Source organism: Martes martes (assembly GCF_963455335.1).
Source record: "Martes martes genome assembly, chromosome: X".
Classification (NCBI taxonomy): Eukaryota; Metazoa; Chordata; class Mammalia; order Carnivora; family Mustelidae; genus Martes; species Martes martes.
This window is the reverse complement of record NC_137897.1, coordinates 16,207,777-16,227,135: the sequence shown is the minus strand read 5'-3', so window position 1 is coordinate 16,227,135 and position 19,359 is coordinate 16,207,777. Positions and strand designations below refer to the sequence as shown.

At 32.4% G+C, this 19,359-nt stretch overlaps 1 protein-coding gene across 1 annotated transcript in view; it reads right to left on the bottom strand.

The window, feature by feature from the left end:
* CNKSR2 (connector enhancer of kinase suppressor of Ras 2) overlaps positions 1-19,359 on the bottom strand; it is a gene marked incomplete at both ends in the record, with an annotated part of 237,468 nt that overhangs the window by 59,792 nt on the left and 158,317 nt on the right. The window contains 3 exons of the mRNA XM_080794916.1: positions 3,533-3,744; positions 8,560-8,693; positions 18,568-18,714. Coding sequence (XP_080651042.1) covers positions 3,533-3,744; positions 8,560-8,693; positions 18,568-18,714 — 493 coding nt within the window. The remainder of the gene's footprint in view (positions 1-3,532; positions 3,745-8,559; positions 8,694-18,567; positions 18,715-19,359) is intronic.

Sequence of the window (19,359 nt, the reverse complement as noted above, 5' to 3'; positions counted from 1 at the left end):
GCTCACAGGCATTACTGACTTATTTCTAGAAGGGCCATCTGTTGTCTATCAATATTATACTTGTCTGATAGTTTAGGGTAAATAATAATTCTTTTAACTTACTCTTAGCAACAAATAGTGTGTCTATGATATAAAATGAGAAACTTGCCTAAAAATATATATATTTTAAAGTCCACAGTTAGGATATTTTCAGGTATTTTTCTTTACATGTGTGTTTCTTTGCCACTGTGTCCAAAAGCAGAGCTTCCCTAAATATTCTTGTTTTATATATCTAACTTTAAAATATGAATGTACTAAGGTAATATGACAAATATATACACATTTAACCAAAAACACATAATAAGTACTGAATCATGTTTCTCCTTTGCTTCTCAAAATCCTATCTATACTCTCATAATCTTAACTCTAAACCTCTTGGAATAAACATGTAATCTGGGGAGTTAATAGGAGAGAATGGCGGCTAAGCTCCCATATAAGATAAGGGTATTGGTAACTAAGAAGTAAGTTGAGTACTGTAAGCCCAAATGACTTCCTCATTACATTTCAAGGCATCACACAAGGACTAACATGTTAAATTATTGTCATTTCCAGAAAATATGAAACATAAACATTTTTGTACTTTAGGATTTTTGTAATATACATCAACAGAATTATATATATTTTCTCTATATTTATTTAGAGATTTATTTATTTGAGAGAGAGAGAGAGAGAGAGAGGGAGGGAGTGTGAACAAGCAAGAGTAGGGGGTGGGACAGAGGGAAAGGGAGAAACAGACTCCCCGCTGAGCGTGAAGCCTGATGCAGGGCTTGATCCCAGGACCCTGAGATCACGACCTGCGCCGAAACCAAGAGTCAGATGCTTAAATGACTAAGGCACCCACTCACCCCTATTATTATTATTTTTTAAATATAGGGAAATAATGTCACACTTGGAAGTCTATGAAATGGGACTGCTTTATAGATTAAATAAAGAAGTAATCGATAATTGCTTATCAAGTTTTGAAATAATTTATATTGGGACCGTTAGGTTCTGGGATGAAAGATTTGTACAAATCCTCAGATCTCAGACCGAGGTTTGAGAAATTATCAGGTATTTGGTAGGGATAACTAACATTTAGAAACCCTAGAAGATGACTACTTATTTAAAACTCAGCACAAATGTGACTTTTAGTTATGTGACTTCCCGGGAAGACTCTGGGGCTTCGGCTCCTAGGCTAGTGTACTACTTTGTTCACATATTCCTACTTACCTAAAGTTATTACAGTGCATCTCTTTATTTGTTTCTTCCCTCTAGGTTATGACTGCCTTCCAGGGAAAATTTACGTTTTATTTACCTTTGAACCCCCAGTGACTGGATGATTTTATGTACACAACAAATATTTGCTGAATGAATTTAGAAATGAATTAATCTTTGGGAAAATTAAGGACACAAATTCATGTGTGTGACAGGAAGAATTTATTACTTATGATCTGATTTTAAAAAGGTTTTAATACATTAAACTGCTAGAAAATCTTCACTGAAGTATCTGTAAGTATTTCCATTGAAGGTTCAGATTATATTTCATGTTCAAAAGTTAAAAAAAAAACCTTCTGGGATCAAAAATAAAATAACATTATTTTTAAAAAACTTCCTACCCCTTTTTTAAGCACACATACATATATATTTCTTTTCTTCTAAGTTGTTTATAAAAATCTATCATATTGGGGACCTGGATGGCACAGTGGATAAAGTGACTGACTATTGGTTTCAGCTTAGGTCATGATCTCAGGGTCAGGAGATTGAGCCCTGCCCTACGTCAGGCTCCCTGCTTGGAGCAGAGTCTGCTTGAGACTCTTCCTCCCTCTCCCTCTTCCCCTCCCCTCTGTGCTCTCTCTCCCTCTATCTAAAATAAATCAATCTTTACAAAATATATATCTATAGGATATCTTAATTTTCTAAAACTTAAACAGTATTTTGTTTTATTGGGAGAGAGAGGATTTGTGGAACATGATGATACTAGATGATTTAGAACTGTAGTCTGAAGAGACTAACAACCAAAGCCATTCAAGTGAGAATCAAGTAACAATTTTTTATAAAGCTATCAGCAATCAACTTCATCTGGTGACTATAATTTTCCCTTAAACATTCTTATCTACTTCAAAATAAGTAGAAGAGAGCCAAAATAATTCTAAGAGATAAGAAAAGACTAGATATACACTTTTGCCTATCCAATAACAGGTAGTCAATAAGTACTTGTGGAATGAATGAATAAAAATAAAGATCTTATGTGATAAAGCAAGGGTAGGGATGACAAAGATGGTACGCTTCTATAGTGCTCTGTACTGCAGAAGTTTACAATATAATAGGGGAGAAAAGTGAAGGTGTAAATATCTTCCAATTATGAAAGTTTAAGAAAAGAACCCACAGAATACTATAATTGAGGAGCTATGTTAAAAAAATCATTACTTATTATGATTTTAAAAAGCACATGGACAGAGAATAACACAAGATAAGTATGGTTCCTACTGTTTAGGACCATTTGGGGCAAAACTTCTCACACATAATTATTACCAAAGAGCTGTAAGGAAATCAGGCACATGTAGTAAGTAAGGTAAATGATGACCAATAATTTGGGACCACAGGAGGGAGACATATGGCCATGGTGGACAAGTAAGGAGGGCAAGTGGAAAAAAACCCTAAAGACAACTGTCCTTCTACTCAGCTCCAGCTGATCATCTGTACTAATCAGCAAGAATACTGTCTTTCCCATTTTCTATGCTCCTCACTAAAAATGATCAGTTTGAAAACTGGAAAAGGAGGAGCACAGAGTTTCAATTAAATCCTTTCACTCTTGCGATAGGATAATATCTTTACTACTTTAACTTTAGGCAACTTCAGAGGCAAATCTTTCACATATAATGTATCAATTTAAAGTACACGTAACTGCATTACTTTTTTGGTCTCTTGGTCTTGGTCATGCACAGAAAAACAGAAGTCAAAGATGAAAAATCCTAGGGATGTGGTAACTCTAAGGTCATCTCTGACTTAAATACAGTGTGTGTTTCCTATTTAGAATCCACTTCCACTCAAATTTTCCAACTTCTTAAAAAAACACAAAAACTATGGTGAGATTTTTCCCCAGAAAGTTTATCTAAAGATTTTTTTAATCCCTGAGGAATAAGGAGTCAATTTTATATAAGTCAAGTTAATAGGAGCATTCGTCTTTTAAAAAAAGGAAAATTCAATTATTCCAATTTGGCGATATCTGACATTACAAAAATTACATGTGATTCAAGGTGTCCTTAAGTCATTAATGAATTAAAATGCTACCTACTGTTCTTACCTATCTTTGGAAAATTTCAAATAATTTTTAATATCACACTTCACACTGTTGAGATTCCATTTCGAAGCACATGACAGACACAGATCAATTATAAAGATTCAAAAGCTATCAAGTAAATCAAGGAATTTCATAACCCAAAAATCTATGAAAAGAAATAGAGGTTCTCATGTGAGACATGTTCTCCTGTCAATGTAAGAAAAGAGCTCTTACCATAAGTCGGGGTGCTTTCTCGTCTTCCTTGACTACTTGATCTTCCTTTTTCATATTCATAGCAATATAAGACAGTATCTTCCTCAACAATATTAAACCTTTTTCTATATTCCTGATCCAGAAATGAATTTGGTGATTCAGATCCCTTATGCACTGGCTTGCCAACCATATGTCCTCTGAGATCTTCACAAGGAAGGTTTCCTTTTTCATCCCTAAAGAAAAGTAAAGGAGAAGGATGTAGGAAAGTGTTAGGGTGGTAAAATGGCAGAGAGGGTCTAAAACAGTTTTTAATATCCTTCTCATACAATATATCTTTTGATTTTTTTAAACTTTCTTTGAGGCTTAAAGGGTAATTTTTAACTATCCCCATATTGCAGGAAAATAAATGCTGAGGATCAGAGAGGTTAAATAACTTGCCTAAAGGTCACACAGCTAATAAATGACAATGCTGGACATGAATCCTGGATCTTCTAACTTCTGCTCTAGTTCATTTTCACTGTGCTATGTCATACAAAGGAAATCATGTCAGCACATAAATTACTTTTGGTGCTCAGGATAGTAGGTATAAGTTTAACGATGCTACCAATATAGCTTTCTTGTGCCAGTTTAACTAATTGATGTACAGTAGTATTTGCACTGCTTAAAAACAAAGATGTGTTAACAACTACCACCTTTGTTAAGGACATTTGCAGCCTTAAGAACCAAATTAGCATTCTGTAAACTGGCATTATAAGAATTTCAAACAGCTTGTTATTAATTTAAAATAAACCTTATTGAATAGAATGACTTTCAATATTTAAAATCTATGTATCTTATTTAATATCAAAAACACACATTCATAGAACTAATTCTAAATGGATAGTTCAAAATTTCATTGCAAATCAGCAACACTTCTTGTGGAGAGAACACAGAGAAACCTGACAAAATATGGAATTTAAGATGATGGCAAATTGATTTTCTATAGGATTCTAAAAAAGAAAAATCTAATCATTTATGGGATCCCTAAAATTGTTACTCACATACAGTATTAATTTACACAGCCCAGGCAATTGGGCCCCTAATGAGTGGAATTTTGGTAGAAATACTCCACTTAGGATGGGTTAAATTGAACCTTGCTTATTTTCTGATGTGTTTCACTATGACTAGCTATGAAGTCTTTGTTAGAAAAGCCTGTCTTCTAGAACATGACTATGATTGTAAATGCAATGTTTCTTCCCTTGCAGATCATTAATTTTATTTCCTCCTAGTTCTTAATTGCTTCCAGTTCTACCCTCAGTGTCGTGAATGTTATCAAACCAGAGAAAAATTTAATTTTATGTTAAGTGCTAAGACTGAAATCTTAAATCAACAGAATTAGCTAAATTATAACGAGATAGATAAAAAGAACACAACTTTAATTGACATTATGTCTTATGGTGATGAGCTTATAAATCAATTCTAAAATATGAGTTACAGTTCAGCAAGAATATTATACTTCTATACTTCCATACTAGGGTATACTACGCTTTTGTGGGTGTATGCAAATGTCTAGATCAGGTCTGTCCAAATGAAGAGAGCTACATTCCTAGTATTTGAAATATATTGAAAGTAGTAAATAATATTCTCAAGACTGATTGAATCAGCAAGCTGTCTCATGTATTTAACACATCACAAGTTGAGACTGTCATTTACATTGCTATTTCACTCTTTTATTTTTTAAATGAAAAATATTGCCTATTGCTAAATTGCAACTGGACAGCTAGTTCTCAGGCAACATGAAGAAAACAAATATAAAATCCAGGCAGAATTTCATTTTCAGCAAGCTAAAAACTTTTCCTGAACAAATTGCCTGGTGCTTTTTGTTACTGTTAGTCCTCTACCAAAAAGAAATTGACACTGCAATTAGCTTTAAAACAGCCCTAACGAACTCATGGCACTGGAGTAAGGTTTGCCTATCTGTAAATGGGAAAACATTTCTATCAGGCCTGTGACATGAATGTCAATGCAGCTGAGATCAGAGGGTGACTCAGCCCTAGTTAATTCACTATGCTCTATTTGTATGGACATCCCCATGGCAGAAAATTGCAAGGGCTGATATTACTTACTCTATAATGATACAGTAAAGGAGGTCTCACCTCATACCAACAAGAAAGATTTATTAAACATGTCCATATGAAACGCATACAAATAAAGTTGAATTAAGAAATGTACAAACCAAACACAACCTTTGCAGTAGAATGAACCGATGTATGTGTTCTGTGTATAAGTGTGTGCGCAGTTGTGTGCTTATCTCTTTATGTGTGCATGTGTGTATGTACTCACATCATGAGTCTCTGAATAACTCAACATATTAATTGGTCCTGCTGTACAGATTTTTAAAAAATTTTCTTAATGTTATGTATGTAATAAACCTACACTTTTACTCTGAAAAGGATTTAAGGAAATAGATGAAAAGTTAGAATACTGTTTTAGTGGATTTTCTTTATATTTAATGGTTCAGAGTAAAATTGAGAGAAGTTAGTGCTTGAACTTCAGAGTTGTGCAAAGACCTACAAATTCTTGATTTTTGTCATGGAAAAAGAGATTTGGTTAATTATGTAAATGCTTAATGAAGCTACATATAGTCATAAGACATATAATAAAAAATTGACCAAATTTTACTCACTCCATGTACATGAGTGTCTTCTCTTTTAGAGAAAAGGCACTTTTTTTCAACCACATTTTCTTCTGGAATAAATATGTCCAAAGAATTGTAAGCCCATGAAAACGTTTCCACCGGACAACTAGCCTTACCATTTTTAAGGGTTTCTTTGATTTTAAGGTAAGGAAGCTTTTATTATTTACAATTCAAATGAACACTAATATGCCTCCCCTACATAAACAAAATTTTTTAATATAGGAAAAAAGAAACATTCAGATGAGTTAAATTAGGCAAGCCCCATTTAATATCAAAACAGCAAAGTGGGAAAAAAGTGTCAAGGCTGTATCTATGCCATAACTTCAAGTCAAACCCCAAAATGCCGATAATTTATATATACAAGGAACTCAGATGCATGGATTGTTCTGACTGTGCTATATCAAATGACTGTGTGCCTTGGATAATTAATAATTTAACTCAAAATATATCTAGAATATTTTCATATTCTGAAATAGTAATTACGTTAAATAAAAAATATGTAGAATAATTAAAGTGATTATGAAGTTTACTGAAAAGTATGAAGCTTTCAAACAATACTGACAAAACAAGTACCAACATGTTGATACTTCAACTTCTAATATCTTTAGTATTTTTAAATAGTACGTTCAAGCTTTTTATTGGCTTCTGCACATTGCCATAACCCTATCTCCACCATACTCAGAGGACAGAACTCAATCATTTTATTCTTTTATCTCCTGAAGTATATTTTAAACAGTTTCTATCTAGGAAATACTTTCTTTATAATAAGATCCTACCTACACAAGAGAAAAGGAAAGAAGATTAAAAAACTGCAGAGATTTGATAAAAATAATCTTCTGATGTTTATCTGTACATGTAGCCCTTGGGGTAAGGTTTCCTAAATAATCATTTGCATTGAAATAAAAGTCTTTCCAATTAAAATGAAAACAAACTAAGAGTCACTATTTGAAGCACACATTTTTATTGTTCCTCATGCAAGAGTATTCAAAGCCTGACACCATCTTAATAAAATTAAAATGTCACTTGCATTTGGCTAGGATATCAGATGGAGCTGTGCATCTGATTGTAACTTTAACGTAAGACTGTAAATTACATATTAGAAAGATTTGTGAAAAGCCAGCTTAGTAAATTATGTCTTCTCATAAACCATGTTCCCACAGCTACATTTAATTCTCAAAATTAAGAACTAAAATGTTTATAAAATGGACTACAGTTTTATTACTAGACAACAATACAGTATTTGCAGACACACTATGCTGTCATGTAACATTTAGATAGTAAAATGTCAGTACCCTCATATCTGAGAGAATTGAAACATTAGGTGCACCAAAGAATAATGAAAATTAATTAAAAGGAATTTCAGTTATTTTATATACTGAAGAAATTTAATATGAAGTGTGGCTTGAAAATAAGAGACCTTAAATTACTATTTTAGAATGACTGCAAACCTAATTTAAAAATGGAACCAAATTCTTTGTGATTGGTATTAATTATCCCCATTTAGTGCTGGCCCCTTTCCATAATTTTTATATTCCACAAGGCTGGATATCAGAATACTTTGGACAGAATGCATTATGGCACAAAATTGTAATCTTCCACACCTGCCAGGAATTTCAAATAGAATCTGGAAATGAAACAGAGATATAGTCTCAAGAAATCTAGAAAATAGGCTCTAAAGGCAACTAATTCTCTTGCAAATTCTTTACACTTTCTGACAGAAACATTATTGAACTAATCAAGGAGAAATTGTAGATACAGAAATATTAGGGGGGATACTATACTCTCTCTTCTCATCATTTACCCCCTCCCCAAAAAGCTCCCTCATTGCACACATATAAGAAGGCATAGAAGTTATCTATAAACTTCTCTTTTAGAAAAAAAGTATAGAATGCTTCAAAGTAACTTGAGATTTTCTGGGTCTTCTTAGCCAAGAACCCTCACTTATTCCTTACTTATTAAAAGAATCCCAATTGTTATTTATTGTTACTTTCCTACTCTTTCCTATTATATGATACTTAATGCATAGTGTTTAATACAGATTAGTTATTGTTACTACTATTATTATTTTTAAAGGTTTTATTTTATTTGTTTGATAGAGAGAAAGGGCACACAAGTAGGGTAAGCAACAGGCAGAGGGAGAGGGAGAAGAAGGCTCCCTGCCGCTTAACCCACTGAGCCACCCAGGTGCCCATTACTACTATTATTAAGCAAAGTGCATTCTCTACAATGCAATAGTTTTCCAGAATATGCTTAGAGTTCCTATCTAAGAAAATATTCAAGGTGCTCCTTGAGAATTTACTTCACAGTTTACATAGTTAGGCTAGTCTTTGGATAGAAGCTGCCCAGAACAATGGGATGGTTAGTTTTATACCTGGGAATATATGGTTCTGCAGGAGGAGGGGGAATGTAGAGATCCTGGAGAGCAGAACTGTCTCTTTTGGTTGGTGTACTGATGGTGCTGGAAGGCGTGGCAACGCTGCTTGTGGGACTTCTAGGTATAAGAGGCTGGTTAAAATGAAAAAGAAAATACATACGCACACAAACAACACACAGAACAACAACAACGACACATAGTTATCATTTTAAAATTATCTATTTCTGCAAAGTTTTCGAACTTGGCTGAAATCAAGAAGCAGGTTATTTAGCACACAGATATTCCTTTCAATCTCCAAAACCAAATAATTTATTACTTTAGAGGTTCCCACTTAGTTCTCAACTCACCTTACTCTATGGCATAACCATGTAAAAACCATTTATAAGGTAAAAGCACCATGCAGTGTTTCATAATGGTAAGATTTATTTCACAGTCAGAAACTTATTTAAATTAAATTTGCTTTGTTGGAATCCCACCTTTGAAGGGAAGATAATAAAGAGTAACTTTCAAAAGAATTAGTTCACTCACATCCTGACTGATACACAAGAAAGATATTTCTTATCTTTTCCCCCCAAAGATATACCATACTCCTAAGTTAGCAGAATGTCACAGATTCTCAGAAAAGTTTACAAGAATGGAGGATGAAAGGCCAATATGAGAGAATACTTGCTTTTTTCATAAAGATAAACACAACTAACTGTCTTCTCAAGGTCATTTTATGGTACATCTTCAAAAGTATGGCGATTAATGTAACACAATCATTCCACCTTTCATAGGCACGCACATTTAGCATTGGTTTAAAATAATGTTTAGATACACCTCTATAGATCGCATTTTCATGCCTATTTAAGTACGAAATGCTTTTTTAAAAATTAAAAAAGCATATATACGGAATAAAGCAATACACCAGGATGCATTAGCTTAAGAGCTCTCCCAATTCTAAGCTTCAAAGCATTTGGAACGATCTTTTGCTTTGAAAAATTATCCTAAAGTGAGACTAAAATTCACAAATGTTCATGTTTATCTTACAGATCTTATGGATTAGCTATGTATACAATAACATATTAAAAAGAATTTTAGTGCAATTGCAAACACAAAAGTAATGATCACAAAAATGAACTGTAACTTCACATGATAAGATGTTGCCATTTTAGCCAATATGAAAACACTTAGCCAATCTATATAGACCCACAGTTCTATTACTTTAACATGTATTGCTGGACAAAAAAAAAATGGCATATTACAGCTATTTTATATTGTGACAATGCTTTTTGTACAGATAAACAAAATATTCGAAAAACCAAGCATAAATACAATGTACAATGTAGGCCACTAGGGTAGGCTACATAGTTTATGACTAAATTCATGGGTTTTGACCTTCCTTATTACACAGCTCACCTTAATAGCTTGAAATCACACAACCTGCCAAAATGATGGCTAAGTTTTAATCTATGTGAAATAGAAATTAAAGAAAGAGAGAGAGAAGGGAAAACATTGATAATTTATTTTGGGACTCTACAATATTTTATCTCATATGATGTAAAAGAAGTCAGAAACTTTACATGTTAAGAAATTTTGAAGTATTATGAGTGTGCAGTAGACTTATGTTTATGCCGATTTTGAAAGAGTGTCCAGTTAAATTATGTGTCTTTTAGTAACAAAAATCTTGGCGATGGGAAATCATGAGATTATGTAGGTAATCAAGAGCCATCTGTATGGATGAACACCATGAAGTCTGAGAAAATGAAGCGTATTGTTTCTAGTGATGTGTTACATGCCTCTGCAACACATCTCTGAATGATAGGTTCTTTAGATCAAGTCTTTAGACATACTATATATAATCACTGTGATGTGACTGTATAACTGCTTTCCTCTTTGTTAGGACATCTTGGTACTAGACACAGATGACATAAAAATAAGTAATTTTCATCATTATTGAAATATTAAAAAAATCCATTATGCAGTACATTACTTTCCAAAACTTTGTAACATACAGTGTGAGAGAAAAACTTATATTCAGTATGCTTTTTAAATGCTCCAGTATCTCTTATTTTAAATTATTCTAATACTGCATGTGAACTAAAGAACAAGTTCTAAAAAAAAATAAGCAATTAAAAATAATCTAACAAATTTTTATTCTCTTTCTTTTGTTTTAGGGTCACTCTTTCTATTCTGAAGACTTTTCTCCTTTTATTTTACCACTTATAGAAGTAAAGATAATCTTTCTTGGTTAGTGCCCATCTCTTCCTGTCCTAAACCAAAAGGAAGAAAGGAGGGATGGAAGGAAAAAAGAGAAACAATAGTCAGTGCTTACAAGTATATTTTAAATAGCCATGAAGTGTGAGGTAAGGACCAACAGAATTTTTATTCTGCCTGGACCATTACTAGCATTCTACATGGATTATTACTAGGATTCCTTAGGGTGCATGTGTCTTTCCACTTCCAGTAAGCTTAAATATTAGCCATGTTGGCTTTCTTCAAATTGCTATTTTCTCTAGGTTTCTATTTTCAGAAAGAAGTTGCTATTAATGTATCAGTTAGCATGATGCGCTAAATTAGTAAATACGTAGATGAAAAAGACTCTTAAATATGTTTAAATGAATAACAGGTTTGACTGTGCCAGCTGGTTCAATGAATTGAAGTGATTGAAAAAAACAACTTATTCTTTTGAGAAAACGGAAATTAGTCAACCCTATTGCTTAACACAACTGGGTAGTTATTGTATTAACTGATAAATCACAGCAAACATTTCAGCTGGTTTATCATGCAGATATCATCTGGCTAATCAGTATGCTTTGTACCAAATAAAACACACAGTAAATATTAAATATATTCATTATACTTTGCCTACTAATTGTATTACTTTTGTTAAGCTAATCCACACTAAAAAGTATACATTCTTCTTGAGAATCCTATTTAAAAAATTATAATACATTAAGCAACGAAAAAATAAAATATGGTAAAATAGAAATTTCATGGGAAAATGGAAATAGCTGCTTAACTCCAAAAGAAGTTTTTGTGATAATTTAAAATTATAATCTTTTAAAAATTTTTCTACCTTTGAACAAGAACTGAATACAAAATTAAAAAGAATGAAAAAGGCATTAAAGAACATTAGAAAGATAGGCAAAATTTGACTAAATCAAGCACAGAATAAATGATATTATTAGCCGAAATCACCAGCAAGAAATTCTTAGTTGTAACAAGTGGCATTAAAATTACAAACACCACCAATAACCATTTAAGCGTGTGAAAATACACAAAAAGTGACATATACAGCTTCTCTCGAATCAAAAAAGGAATTCTCTCAGCATCCAATTCACATTTTAATAGGCATATTTCTTAGTTTCAGAAAAATATCTAAATAAGTTAGCATAATAATGCAGAAAGATAGCTTCTCCTATCTTGGCAACATTTACTTTCCATCATCTGTTCACAACATAGAAAGTAGTTACTACAGAACTATGAAGAATTCCCAATTTAAAGAAAAATGTAGAAATAAGGGTAATGCTTTTTAATTTTCTTCTTGACACCTTGATACTTTCTCTTATATTGGCAAAATATGGAAAGAAAATTAAGAATTATCATCATTTAAATACAAGGTTATTTTAAGACTGCATCTTGTTACTCAAATAAGCATGAAGCTTCTGTATAACTTGATATGCTACAGTATGCAATCAAGTACGATTTTGATTTCTATGGATTTCTACGGATATGGATTTTGGATTCTATGCAAACAGGTTTATTTCCTGGAAGGACCTTATCATAACATTTGTTTTTCATATGTAAATGGTCCTACTGACATAAAGCTCTGCTAAAACAACTCTGATAGATTTCTCAGGCACTGGAATGCACCTCTGAAAATATCCAGATTCTAAATAAAATGATCATATGCATCTCTTCAAATATACATTGGTAACCTTAAGTCAGTTAATGATAACTTACTACAGTCAATAGGACTATTCCTAGAAACCTACTAGGTTAAACATACACATACATTTTTTCCATATTGTCAGTTTGAGCTACATAAATACTTTTGAATTGTATCCTACAATATGGTACTACACAAATCTTCCTCTGAATCATGTGTGATTACTTTCGTAATAATATCCTACTCCTCCAGTTTAAACAGCATTGGAAGATTGTTATTATTATAAAATAAATTTTCAGCGTTTGTAAGGAATTGCTGAAATCTCACTTTAAATCCTCTGATGGCTCAGGTCTTTTCCTTATGTTCTCACTTCTAACGTTTTTAAGGTAACTGAGCACATCTGGAAGGTATACCTCTGAAACCTCTATGGTCTTAAAGATTATGAGAAAAGAGCTTCCATACTTAAGAAACTACATTTGACATTGAGGTTTTATTTGAAACATTTTACGTTTTAAGAACTCTTGGCAAGCTTATCTTAAATTTAGTTGTCCCTCTGTCTGGTAAGTGACCTGGCTTTCATAGAGCTATAGAAAGTCTTGAATGACACCAGTGACAAAAAGACAACCCCCAAATTAAAGATTAAAACAGTGTGTTATACATTATGTAGTTCTAAAATTCACGAATGCAAAGATCACAAAGAGCTTGCTTTGCCTTACAGGGGGAAAACACCCACTGAAATACGAATGATTACATAAAGTATAAAACCTGGCCATTTATTTTAGTCGCTCTGGGGAATAAGCACAGACTCGGATGCATCACAACACCCCATTATTCTAGCATAGAACATTAACACAAAGTCCTTACTCAGTTCAAACACATTTTTATTATAATTCCCAACACAAGTACCAGAATGTTGTTTTATGTTAGCAACTCTGTTCTTAATCATCTAAACAAATGCTCCAGAGAAGATGTATGCTGGATTTTGGGAGGCAAGACATTGTATACAATTTGTAAGTTTCTTGACCATATCAAGAATGTTAGATCTAATCTGGACAATTATTGGGCATAATTTTCCCTGGGAAAGCTTTTCTTGAGTATTAAATTATTTGAAAAGAACCTAGGCAAAGGAAATCATGTATTCAAAATTCTCCCACTTTCATTGTTTTCACAGCTTTTTCTAGAATCTAAATTCATACATACAAAAGACTTGAGTCTTCTTTTATAAGCATGTAATCTTTCCTTTCCTGTTGGACCACCAAGAAAAGAAACATCGTTTTTCTGACCATTAATTTGATCAGGAAACCATATCTGTATAGGTTTTAAAATACAGATATATGTGCATAAAAATATGTAGTTACATGATATACAAGAAATATAGATCAGAGTCACACTACAAAATGGCTTTATCCACTGAGTCATCAAATTTTGCACACTGCACTAAAACGAGCATATTTATTCTTGTGTTGTCCAGTCTTACTGGTATAGTTAGTACTGCAACATTAAAACTGGACTTCCTTTTTTTCAAGTTACAGTAAACATCATTTTTAGAATATTAATTAAAGAATGAGAAACTAAAGAATAAAGAAACTGAAAACTAATTTTTGCATTTTAGGTGATTATCTATAGTCAGTGTAACATTTGAAAGCATTTGGCTGAAAAACACAAATGTGATTTAGATACTTTAATTAATCTGCTTAAACACTGCTGAACAAAAATTTGATGTGACAACTGCTTGCAGCTATTTACTAATTTGAGCATGTAAAACATATAATTGTTTCTGCCTTTCAGTCAGCACAATTACATTTTTAGTTAAGATTTCCTTTCTTCTCTAGTGTCATACTTAATATTGGTTATCTTCCTCTTCAAAACATGCTTTTAAAATAAAACTCTCAGAAATATAACTTTTGTTAGTAATGGTTTTTTTGGTCACCCTGATCCATAACTTCAATATTAAAACAAATTTTATTATTTCTTACGTTTTGGTTTTCACAGAATACTTTAACCATTCACATTTGTGTGTATTTGAAATGTAATGTAACCAGTTAGTATTCTGTTGTTATACCAGTTGACAGACAAAATCGACTGTTATGACTATTTGCTTTCCATTTCTTTTTCTGCTCAAAGTTAAATAACCTGTAAAAATGGCATCAAGATAATGCTAAGCAATAAGATTTTAAATGAAAAGCACAAAACCACACAAGAAACTCTCACACAGATATAAGAAATTTATGGATTAGAATGCAGTTTAGGAACATAATTCTAATGATACATCTTGATGTTATTTCATATAAGAATGTGTTTAATGAAACCTGTATCAGTATGTTGAATTCCGACATTGATTATAGTGATGATTTGAGAGGCATTCTCACCAAAAAAGCTGGGTTCTTTGATGTTTTAAAAAAATTGCTGATTCCCAGTGATGATTTCAATCAAGATTCTTGCTAGTGTCCAGCTAATTGTCCCATGCATCTATTCTAAGAAGAAAAATGACACCACCCACGCACGCTTGTGACCTACTCACACTAACTTAAAACCACAAACACCAAAAATACACCTTGAAGCTTATCCAGAATTCCCTGGGGTTTTCTTCATTAAATTGGAAGAACTTGACCATAAGCAATCACTAAGGTCACCAAAATCCAGGGCATTAGTAGAAATGCTACTAAGAACACGTTTTTAAAAACAGTTCTTGGAAAGCAGGAAATCCCTGGTTTGCTCACACAGAATAAAAGATTCTATCTCATGTAAAACAACTCTACTATTTATAAAAATGGTGCAGATGACAACAGAATTCAACTCCAGATTAAATCTTGTTTGTAATATTTGACTAAGGTATCTCTAAGTCTTTTAGTTCTATTGCAAAATGTTTGAGAAATCAGAAATTAAAAAAAGAACTGCCAAATTTCATGAAATGTACTAATGAAATTGCTCTGTGAGCATGAAGCTGAATTGTATGCTTTTGTTTATTTGGCTATAATTTCATGAATGATTTTCACAAGAAAATCCAAATCCAAATTTATTATTGCAGTTGATTAATAATAGAAGTTACTACCCTTAACAAAATATTTTGAGAAATAAAACTTCTTTCATGAAAATGTGGTATTCTTTCACAGTCTTCTACCTTAGGGTAGACAAGGTTAAATTTTATTTGTGTAGGTACAAATTATTTCCTTGTTAGTTTAAAAAATAATTATTCCTTATGTTTAAGAATAAAGTTTTTCTTTTTTTAAGATGTGTGTATTAGTGTCTGGCTTCCACAATACACAAACCTGGCCATATTTTATTTGAAAATGTTAGTAGGTAAATTAAGCCTGGTGAAGAAGAAGTTCAAATAGACATATCGAATTAAATAAATGCCATAAATTATTTCTTTTTGTAACCTCTATCTAAATCGTTCCTAGTAGACTGTTTGGACAAAAATATAACCTAAGGTCCAATTCTCCAGGTGTGAACACTGAAGATTTATATTTAACTGAGTTAATGGACATTTTAGCTCCAATGTGTTTGTACACATACCAGAAGCAAGAATACAGTAAGACTGGTACTTCGGTCTGCACAGAGGATTATTCCTGCATTAAGCATTGCATTTCACATCTGAGGTCCTTTCTTAGACACTAGGAAAAATGTGTGGCCTCTGGCAAAGTCACAAAGGAATCCAAAACTGCCTGCAAGACCTTCTTATCTCATTATTTCTTTTACTTCCCACCCCTGCCTGGGAGGCAGTCTACCTTTAATCTACAGATTCTGGTACCATCAGGTTTTGTTCATCTTTGGTTAATTTACACTCTATAAAAATTCTGACCAGAGTTCCCATTACGCTTTTGATGTCTCTGTATTTTAGAGTAGCCCAAAGCTGCAAGGTCAAGAAACAACTCTGTCATGGTACGATTTCAGGTCTTCAAAATTTCAGGGATATTTGGTGATGGTAGTATAGTAGGTTGGAGAACTTATCCATTGCTCTTACCACCAAGACCTTGTTTTACCACCATTAGGAAGTATTTAATGAAAACTAATACTCTTCCTTCTGCTCTGTAAAAAGTCAGCCACTGAAGCAGTTTTTAAAGAAGTTCAAAGCAAGTTCCCCACCCTCCCAACAGTACTGTTTATCTATAAGGAGTTGAGCTTGGACAATACATTTCAGTGGAACTAAATTCAGTTGAAATAACAAATCTACAAAAATGTTGATACATATAAGCACTTATGGAAATGCTGATTTTCTTTTTTCTGATTTCAGCAATCTGAAAAAGTAAATTTATAAATATATCCAGAGTAACTGTATAGGCAATGAGGAATAAATATAATTAGTGATCTGGTGAGGCATATTTCTTGGCAGTTAGCAATGGACCTATAAATAGTATCCTAATAACATATTATAATTATAATTAAACCATGATGTGAAATAATTTAAAAAAATTAAAGTCTTTGTTCTCCAGCTTTGAATATACACACCAAATGTGTGGCAAAAAAGAAATGTTGGTCTTTCGATTATTTCAGCATTTTATATAAAAGTGATTAACTGGATAGTGTCATTAACTTAATCTCCAGTTTGTGCTTGTGGAAAAGAATCTAAAAAGGGACCAAATTATCAATTTATTTCCTAGAGATATTTCCTCAAGCACAGTTCATGGATCAGTATGAAAATAGTGTCTTTTTGGTGTTTGAGGTGAAATAGAAGGGATTAGAGAGAAGTTGTTAAATTTAACTACACATATATAGAGAAAAAACCCTAATGGCTATAACTGTGGGACTCTTCTTCAGTGTTTGCACCTCTCAGGATCTTTGAGGAAGACACGTCAATAGGAAAACTACAGAGTGGAACAACAAAGCAACTTATAATACAGTGAGAAAATAAAATGATGTGATGGGAAAGTCTGATCTGCTAATTTATGATTTAATGAGTTAAGAAACATTGAATTCTATAATTTAATGACATTAAAATATTTGATAATAGACATATACTGCAAATCAAATGTTTTTGGACATATTCATACAGTTTACATATATTCATTTGAAAAATGAAAGATTAACATTAAAAATTTAAAGACCTTAATGTTAGAACATTTTATATGTTTTATGTTATTTAAATATAAAGCAACTTTGAGGTCAATAAGTAGTAAAGTTTTAAACAATGACAAATCATTATAATCTATAAGGGCATTTATGTGTAACGGAGAATTTAAGATTTTAGGGGGAAAAACATCTGATAATGGTATAAGGTGTTAATATAGAAATAACAATTTTTATAGCAGTGACAACAATGGCATTCACATATATTGCTTTTCTTTTTAATCTGAACAAAGGGCAATGTTCTAGTTCAGTGAGCAATTGCAATTTTAAAAAAATTACACTTCTAAGAAAGGTAATAGTCTCCTATTTTAAAAATGCAGGTTTTGGGAAAGACAAAAATTTCTTTTATGATGCGTTTTAAGATTACATTGACCAAAATGGAAAGAAATGTATTACTTTCTTGTCATTCATTAATCAGAATCATATTCTTATTACTTCCGAGATAACTATGCTTCTTAATGAATATAATTTATCAACATACATAGAGTAATTTTTTGGAGTGGTTTCATGCTGAAGAAAAATGCAGAAATTCCAATGCAATAATTTCCCTATTTTGCTACCCGACAGGGTGGAAAAGAAAAAATGATCAGTCAGAGGGAATGCAGTAGGTATATTTTAATTACTATATAAAACTTTCTTTACCTACTGTTTATAAATAACTATCTTATGAACTGATTTAAAAGAAGTCTATAAACTGTCATCCAGTTTCTCCAAGTATGAGAGTGTAACTTTTAAATAGAAGATTACATCTCAAAATGAAACCTCTCATTTTCATCTCTATCCATATTTTGGCTTGAAATTGCTTATGTTTTTTTATAATTATGCTTTAAATGTTTACAAATTAAGGCAGAGTTCTTTATCATTTGGGTTTTAGTTATAGTAACTTACAGATTTCATCACAATTAAGCCTATTAGGATAAGCTGTGAAGAGATAATTTCACAAACCAATTTTCAAAAGCATACAAGATTAATCCATATGCTGCTGAGATGAGGCACAATAAAGAAGCATTACTGAGATAATCTATGGCTAAAATGATGGTGTATGACTTATGATTAAGCTTCATTACCTGCAGAGCAAGGGGCTTCCATCTCATATTTTTCAGTAAAGCTGGTGCTGAGGTAAGCATGCTCTGAGGTCGCTTTTTCAAAGTTAAGATAACACCACTCGGGTCCTCTCGTAGTGCATTCACCAAATTTTTCAACTGCCACCCCACCTGGTAACCAGCAAAATCATTACAATAAAATTGAGGTACAGTATTCAAAGATTTAATGTTCTCCCCCTTTAATAAGATTAGTTAAAAAAAAAAAGAAAATCACATAATTGGTGTACCATCCTATCAATTTTCAGGAGATAAATACTCAAAAAAGAAATTTTATCTCTGAATTGATTAACCATGTTATTGCATTAGAGTCCATATTATTATGAGATAACATAATGGACATTTACCATGTCAAAGCAGAGACTAAAACTGTATCCTGCCAATGGAGTAATTTAGAGTTTAAAGAAATTATGTCATCATTAAAGCTGTGCAAGGCCTAGATCCGAGCTCTGTTCACAAGTACAATTCGAAAATCCACATGCTTGAAAACAAGGATTTTGCAATGTCCTGAGCTTGCAAGCTATATCACATGCTTTCTCATCACCATCTTTTAGAGATAAGTGGTATAAGTCTCTCTAAATTAGACTGACTTTAAACTACTGATAGCTGGTACTGACAAAGCAAGGCAACATTCTGATGCATGGAAGATAGCATCAATAAAATTAACCTTTTACCACGCTATAAGAACAGAAGTAAAACGACAACGTAACACTACTCCCTGCAGAAGCTATTGGAAATGTGTCTCAAACGACCCTATAA